This window comes from Alosa alosa, chromosome 11 (assembly GCF_017589495.1).
Source record: "Alosa alosa isolate M-15738 ecotype Scorff River chromosome 11, AALO_Geno_1.1, whole genome shotgun sequence".
NCBI lineage: Eukaryota > Metazoa > Chordata > Actinopteri > Clupeiformes > Clupeidae > Alosa > Alosa alosa.
Genome location: NC_063199.1, coordinates 14,357,945 through 14,366,062, shown reverse-complemented (window position 1 = coordinate 14,366,062; position 8,118 = coordinate 14,357,945). Strand labels below are relative to the sequence as shown.

Sequence of the window (8,118 nt, the reverse complement as noted above, 5' to 3'; positions counted from 1 at the left end):
TGTGTGTGTGTGTGATAGGAGTGGTGATTGGGGAGTCTGGGAAAAGAGGAGTGGGGAGACAGTATGGTTTAAATTGAGTATTTGTACCATACCTGCTTAGCTGAAATGGGTTAACACAGTATGAGAAAGTCCATCATTAAGCTTTCTTTAGATTATAGAATTGGAATTGAGGCCAGGTTTATACAAAGGACTCAGATAAGAGAATTTCAGCTTGATATGGTGTAGGGAACCTTTACGAGTTGAAGTTTAATTTTCACAAGCAAAGCAAATAGAATGGTAACTTGTTAAAGAGTTATAGTGAAATTATGCAGTCTATTTGTGACCAGAACCAGAGTGTAGCTTACAAAGTAATGACCTGAATTTCACACGAGACCCAATGACTTTTGTACAAAAAGGTCATTAAAGTAAAAGTACTTCCTCATCCCATCAACTCAAACAGCCCAGAGGGACGGCTTTTTCACCTAACCTTGACCTGGGAGAGACAGCCCAGGAGGACAGCACAACCAGAGAAAACACCACAATATTTTAAAAGCCACTAGAGCAAGGACCAAAAAAAACAATGGACTGAACTTCAGAACAGCAAAGGAGTGAGAGCGAGAGAGCGGGAGAGAGAGAATGTGACTTTGCTAAATTTGGATGTAAACATCATTATATTTAGCATTATATAGAGGTTGGTATTCACTGAAGAGAACATTCTAGATTTTTAAAGGCTGAATGATAGAGGACTTTTGATCCAGTACTACGAACAAATAAAGCTGGACAAGACCAACACTTTTGAACCAGGTCTATGACTACATGTATTGATTGAATTGGTTTTAAACAGCAATAGATGCCAAGACAACAGGTCCTGGGGTTTGCCGATGACATTTTAATACTTCAGTAGTAGGACTTCTAATATTGAATTATTAATTATTGAATTATTAAGTTTTACATTCATATGAAAACAATTTACACATTTCAGAATGGTACAAACACACAAAATCAAAATTCCACCTCAAAGTATTTTAGATTTCATAATTTATATTGCAATTTTCAGCATTTCCATAATAGCAGTATTATCATTTGTAAAATCCTTGGTAAAAGGCTCCATTCAATTACATTCAAACAAACAAAGTGATTATTAGTAAAAATTCCAGTGGGACACAAGCCAATCAAATTAAAAGATATTGCATTCAAAGCCACTTTGTTGTGTTACTCTTTTTGGTAGGCATACATTTGTGTTATTCTTAAAAGAAAATTCCAAGCAGCTGACAGTCTTGCACAAGGATCAGCATTGCAGCATGTATGTGTGAGTGCATAAGTGTGAAGATTGCATGGTGTTTATATGTGTGAGTGTATAGTGTACAGAGTGCATGGTGTTTATGTGTGTGAATGTGTGTTCAGATGTCTGCAGCATTCTGATGCTGCTTTAAGTTTGCGGTTCTGAGAAATTAGACTCCACCCTGTTAATGAGAAAGGCAGGTTAAGGCAATGACATCATGGCCCTCTTTTATACCAAGGGGATCTAGTGACACCTTGTGGAATGAAAGTGCAACAGATCTGAATAGATTGGACAGGGATATCAACAGTTAAGTCCTGAGTAAAACAGTAAGCCCAGATACAGGTTTTGTTGATATAAGGCAATTACAATAAGAAAATAGAAACAGTGGAAAGCTTGAAAAATATCAGTCTGGCTTACATGTCTGTCTGACAGTCAGACTTACATGTCTGTGCGCTTGTTTATCATCATGTGGTTGTTGTACTCCAGAACAGGATGAAGACTTTCTTCCTCTTCTGGCACCTATTCAGACAGAGAGACAGACAGACAGACAGACAGACAGACAGACAGACAGACAGAGAAACTGTATCAGGAATGTACTTCTCCTTTTGGGCCCTCATGTGCCTCTTGGCAAAAACAAATCCAAGGAACCATTTCAACCATGACTGGACAGTTCTTTAAATAGTGGTGCACACAACAGAGTGAAGGACACATAGACACGTGGAAAGTTTCCAACAGGCCACCTGTTTATCCTGTAATCACGATCAGTGCTAGATCAGTGGCACGTGTTTCCATTACAAAGATGAACTCATTTCCATGAAAACACAAAAAAGCATACAGTCGGAAGCAGTTTGAAGCCCTACCTCCCAGTAAAACTCGTCATCAAAGCAATGTTCATCTGCAACATCGCCCCATATGGGCAACTTCAGGATACAACCTGTAGAGCAGAAACCCTTTTAACGTCATGCTTTTAATATGCTATTGAGGGGCTGCACCAAATTCTACTGAGACTGGTACCCACCTACAAAAATACCTCCACCAATGGCAAAGACTATGGCCACACACAGCCCTGCTGCCTGGTATCCTCCCTGAACCGTAGGCGATCTTTCAAAATGCCCCTCAAAGTCAAAAGTGTTTATCAACCTGCATCAAAACAGAGAGGACACAAGCCATGCTGCTCTGAGGCCATCAGTCATCACTTATGAAAGCAAGCCGGCTCAGTGGCAGAAAGGCACTCACCCTTCTGTCCCATAGACTTCTTTGCTTGCTGCCGCGGCGGTGATGGCGCCAACGATGCCCCCGATCACGCCGGGCATGGCATGAAGGTTGTGGATGCCACACGTGTCTTGGATTTTGAGCTTTCGCTCCATGAAGGGCTGTAAGCCACAAATGTAGTAGTTTAATTACTTTAATTTCTTCAATCGCACAAAACCAACATGCTCTCAGTAGATCCTGAATTCAAACATAGGCCATTTAAAACATAGAAGACAGGAATCATTTATGCAATGCTATTCTCTGCTATTTTTGATGGGGTCCTGTGTCAGTAGTAAGTAAGTATAAGTATATATACTCTTTTGATCCCGTGAAGGAAATTTGGTCTCTGCATTTAACCCAATCTGTGAATTAGTGAAACACACAAAGCACACAGTGAAGTGAAGCACACACTAATCCCTGCGCAGTGAGCTGCCTGCAACCACAGCAGCACTTGGGGAGCAGTGAGGGGTTAAGTGCCTTGCTCAAGGGCACTTCAGCCGTGGCCCACTGGTCGGGGCTCGAACCGGCAACCCTCTGGTTACAAGTCCAGAGTGCTAACCAGTGGGCCACGGCTGCCCACTCACTGTACAGTACTCACTGTGAGAAAGATGTAGCCTAAAGTAGAGATGATCCCGCAGCAGAAGCCCACAATCAGAGACCCATATGGCATCAGCATGAACTCTGCTGCTGTGCCCACAGCAACACCCCCGGCCAGGGTGGAGTTCTGGATGTGCACCTAGGTGGAGGCAGAGAGAGAAGGATGAACTTCTCCACCGCTGGTAACAAAGTTATAAGCTGACCATTTGGATTAAAGCTCCAGCAGTTTGTGCTTTATATTCATGGATTAGTGTTTGGTTTTATGGATGGAAAGTTTTTTTGTTTTTGGAAAGGGCACCCATTATACACGAAGAGGGAGAGTGTAGTGTTATTGTGTCATTGGCTAAATCGGCTAAATCAATCGGCTAAATCAAGGCAAAACTTACCATGTCAACTTTGCCTGTTTTCTGAAAGAGACTGGAGATGGCGAACGTGGTGAGCACCGTTGAGGCCAGGGACAGGTATGTGTTGATGGCCGCCCGGTGCTGCCCGTCCCCGTGGTCAGTGATGGCTGAGTTGAAACTGGGCCAGAACATCCACAGAAAAAGGGTTCCTGGAAAAATAGGGATATGAATGGTTCATATTTATGTTTAATATACCTAGTACCTACACTATATCATTTCTATCATAAGGCAAAAACAAAATAGATGGTCCAAAGGTTTTCTGTTGAAGGTAAAATGTGCTCTTTATTTTCAGTAGCTCACCGATCATAGCAAAGACATCTGAATGGTAAACAGATCCATGGAGACGCTTGCTCTGCTCCAAATTTGGTCGGTATAGAACCCAGGAGATGGACAGACCATAATAACCTCCAAATGTGTGAATCACCATGGATCCCCCAGCATCTTTGGCCTGTGCATCAAACATATCCCATCATACCCCCTCAGACCCTGAATACATCCTCTAGCCTTAAAAGGTAACACCTTGTTTGATTTCTTTTGTAATTGAAAAATAAGAAAATAGGCTCATGAGACAGATGATCAATACACAGCTCAACATGTAACAGGAGACGGAGTAAAAGTGCATTCATGTGCAAGTGCATTTGATATCTATTGTATAAACTGTAGTCTCTCTGACAATCACTATAAATGATGTACCTGCTGAATATGTAATTGTTGGCACTTACATGGATGATGTTTAGGATGATGTATTCCTCTATGGCAAACAGTGTCACACCAAATAATGTCAACACCATCAGCTGAACTGGACTGACTTTTCCTAAGATGGCTCCGTAAGCGATCAAACAGCCCGCCACACAGAAGTCTGCGTTGATCAGGCTGTGGAACAACAAACTTAAATAAGCCAAATCGTAATGACTTCTGTGACAGACAAAGAAACCACAAAACAACAGCTATCAATCATATCCCATACCATTCCCAACCTATCGATCCTTCCTCCACCATCCCCTTTCATGGTCACAAACCAACCCTACCTCTCCACTCCAATTTTGATCTTGCCGTCAGTGTAGTCCAGAGAGTGGAACCAGCCCTGCATCAGCAGTGCCCACTGGATGCCGAAGGCGGCGATGAGGAAGTTGAAGCCCACGGCACTGAAGCTGTAGCGCTGGAGGAAGGTCATGAGGAAACCGAAGCCCACAAAGATCATCACATGCACGTCTTGGAAGCCTGGTGGAGACAGGAAACAAGCAGCGGTCATTGAGCAATCTGAAGCAGGGGTCATGGCAGGGATGTTTGACCCATATGGTGATCCATCTGACCAATCCAGACATGTGGAACTTATAAAGCATAACTTGTTTGTAAAGTTCCAATGACTTCGCAGATGGATGAAAGATAAATTGAAAATCTATTAACTGGAAGCACGGAATCTAGATAAGCTGTTTAGCCATGATGACATCATGTTTTAGTGTACATAGAGAGCCGAAGTCACTCCCTTCTACTTCCGGTCCATGGACCTATCTTTCCAAAAAATATGAACGGGAGTTAATGGAGAGATAACAATTATTTTTTGGTCCAGTTTGAATTGTGCCACGAATTTCACATATGATGTGTCTGAATTTAAAAGATATTTTTTTACGTCAAGAAAGTACTGTTGTTCGATAGACTTCAAAAGTTATGTTGGTTTTGTGCGAATCCGCTCAGTGGACTACATCTCTCGTCTCGAACGATGTACGTCACCAACGTAGGCTGTTATGGTAGTTAACGGTTGCATCTTGCTGCCTGCTATGTCACTTAACAGTATCTAATGTATAGTCTATGGACAAATACAACTTACCTGATGTGTTTAATCCTCTGACTCATGGTATTTTCGTCGGCAAGGAAAGCCCAATTAAGATCTGTTGCTGGTATGCTTGTACAATCTACTGTGGCTGTGAATGAGCTAACGTCACTAGCGCGACTGATGGGTTTGTAGTCGTTGGAATTACGATCTTTCACAATGTTGTAATTCTATAGTTACGAAACAAACTGCAAATGTCTTTAAAATGAAAAATTGTCTTTAAAATGGACAAACATCATATGGGTAATTCAAGGCACAAGTCAACCGGGACCAGAAAATAATTTATTTTTCGCCATAGACTGGCGTTCAAATTTTTTTGAAAGATAGGTCCCATGGAGGCAAACGGAAGGGGCGGGACTTCGCCTCTCTATAGGGTACAATGCTTTACCAGAGAGGGTTAAAGCGGAGCGAGAGGCTAGTAATCAAGGATCTTTGGCTTTACTGTCTATGGTACAATGTCAGGAAGACAGGTGTGGTTGATGGCCATCACTGCAGTAGCCTTTCCAGAGTGTTTCAGTGAAAGGGGTCGAACTACCACAAAGAGGAAGGTTACAAAACTTTATCAGACTAATTCTACAGCATTTTATTGTCACAGGGTAACTAGTAGTGTTAGAAACCACCATGATAAGAGTAGCCATCTTGTCAAGCTTTGTTATGGTTATGGTGAGAGTTACTGTTACATATTAGGCCTCTCTCCATAATTAGGTGTATAAATGACATTACAGTGATCATGTGTATAAATGACATTAGTGATCATGAAAACACTGAGCACTTGAGTGCTCAAACATGATACACTACATTCTGTATCTGTCTGGGCTTTATTGCATTTGGCTACATTGCCATTACAGAAAAATCCAAGCTCATTAATAAAAAAATATCTTTCAATAGCCTACACATCTCCTATCAGTTACTGATTCAGAACGCTGCATACCTACACACAAAAGGCCACCTGTTATGCCACGTTCATACGTGGGGTGGGGGGTTGGGGTGTTGCACATTTTGTATCCTTTTACATTTGTCATTTTGTTTTCTGAAAGTAAATTGGTTCTGCCCAAGCTTAATTTTGTTCTCTTTCATTTAATTATTATTTTCTAAATTATTAATTTTGTCGAACCTGGTAGTAGTACTACCATTATTCTCACTCAGAACATCAACAGTCTGGCCTGTTTACACAATACATCTCGTTACAGGTCCAGGGTGACTGGAACATGAGGGAGTGGCTGTATTTCACCTTTGTAGGATGAAACCTATACCTCAGCATTAAATTCAGTCCCACAGATGGGTAGTCTTTTTAAGTGATCTCAATAGTCAGCAGTGACCTGATGCTATATCTGAGATATAATCTTTATAATCTGACACTGCCACCAGAAGAAGTTAGCTGTGGTAGACCAGGTAGACCCACCACACCCAGTCAGATCTTGAACAAGCGGAAAATAACACCTACGCTTGTGCGAGGTAAAACACAGGCTGTGTTGGCAGTACTCCTGTGTATCACAAGCACATCATGTTAACACACAGTGGACCATAGTAGGTAGCATAGCATAGTCTTCACTTTCAACAGAGGTTAGGCTACTTAATAGCCTATGCTTATATAATTGTAGAAGGGTTCTCCAATGTTCTCTCAGTTAGCCATTTAAAATGATTTCAGATTAGTAAACAGAATGTGCCTTTGGAACATTGGATGAATAGTTGCTGATAATGGGCAATGTAGACATTGCATTAAAGATCAGCCATTTCTTTCTACAACAGTCAAGCACCCTGCCCAGAAAACTGCTGCCCCGATTGAAAAAAAAACAATGCAACTGATCTCAGCTGGTATTCTGTCTATAATAGAGTGGACATTTCTAAGTGATCCCAAACATTTGACCGCGTATACTGTAGGCTATAGAGAGATGAGAGAGAGAGAGAGATCGTTCATATTTAATTAACATAGGACTACGTAAGGTAAAAGGTAGGTTACTCACTTGGATATCTGAAGTAGAAATCATTTTCAGCATCACTCGTGATATTTTTTTCCTTTTTGTACTCTACCCAGTGAGTGTCGGATTCCTCATCATAACGGATGAAAACTCCAAAGAGGATAATCATCGCAGTCTGCCAAACGAAGCAGACGGCAGGGAAACTAATTCTAATATTTGTGTTTTTCGGCCTGTCACAGCATTCTCTCATGCTGTCCAAACACCCCATCGTTAATGGATCAGAGTGACTTGGAACAGTCACAGACGTCCGGCGAATAAGATAGAATAGCAGCACTGGCGAGTCAAGTCAAGTCTGATGACGAACTGGACAACCTGTTGCACGCTCACCTCGACTGTGAGACGTAGCCTATCATCATCTTTGACAGGTTAGATAGTGAGCAGGTTAACTTGTGATATTTGCATAAAATCCGTGAATATTCAACAAGACCTTGCCTACTTGTTAACAGCGCTTTGCTCTGCCTCCGCCCCTCGAGTGACGGGAGATTCACATTTTCACAAGCCCACAGTGAGACAGAATATGAAGAAAGATCTTGCCGAAAACAAACGGAAATCACCGGTTCGTGTATAATGCATGTCCGCTTAAGCATTATCCGCACAAAATGCTCTGCAAACTGCAAAGTGTCAAAGTAAAACAACGAAGGTTTTGTTGGGTTTCGAACATGAGTCTCGCGGAGGCAAAATGTACATTTCAATCAGCACTACCACTACACCACAGAGACGGGGAATCACTTCAATGCCATCATCAACCATCTACCTAGCTACTGATGTCCATGATAACTGGTGACATGACATTGA

The 8,118-nt window shown here is 41.8% G+C and overlaps 1 protein-coding gene across 2 annotated transcripts; it reads right to left on the bottom strand.

Moving 5' to 3' along the window:
- Positions 1-848: 848 nt before the first annotated feature.
- On the bottom strand, positions 849-7,655 carry rhcgb (Rh family, C glycoprotein b). Of its 2 annotated transcripts, none has more exons than XM_048257777.1 (11): positions 7,309-7,655; positions 4,542-4,734; positions 4,236-4,386; positions 3,814-3,961; positions 3,496-3,662; positions 3,111-3,248; positions 2,498-2,634; positions 2,280-2,401; positions 2,122-2,195; positions 1,679-1,780; positions 849-1,442 (listed from the first exon to the last, which is right to left on the bottom strand). In XM_048257777.1, exons 1-10 carry the CDS (start codon positions 7,529-7,531, stop codon positions 1,700-1,702), a joined length of 1,434 nt encoding a protein of 477 aa, XP_048113734.1. In that variant the 5' UTR covers positions 7,532-7,655; the 3' UTR covers positions 849-1,442; positions 1,679-1,699. The 2 variants fall into 2 exon arrangements, with proteins under 2 accessions (XP_048113734.1, XP_048113733.1); XM_048257776.1 differs by having other exon boundaries at positions 1,704-1,780.
- Positions 7,656-8,118: the final 463 nt, after the last annotated feature.

What these genes read in the sequence shown, in the direction of transcription:
- rhcgb (XM_048257776.1), bottom strand. Translation starts at nt 7,531, where the DNA reads ATGGGGTGTTTGGACAGCATGAGAGAATGCTGTGACAGGCCGAAAAAC. An exon ending in ATCAAAATTGGAGTGGAGAG is followed by an intron (nt 4,387 to 4,541) that starts GTAGGGTTGGTT and finishes GTTGTTCCACAG; the next exon opens with CCTGATCAACGCAGACTTCT. An exon ending in GAAGTCTATGGGACAGAAGG is followed by an intron (nt 2,402 to 2,497) that starts GTGAGTGCCTTT and finishes GTTTTGATGCAG; the next exon opens with GTTGATAAACACTTTTGACT.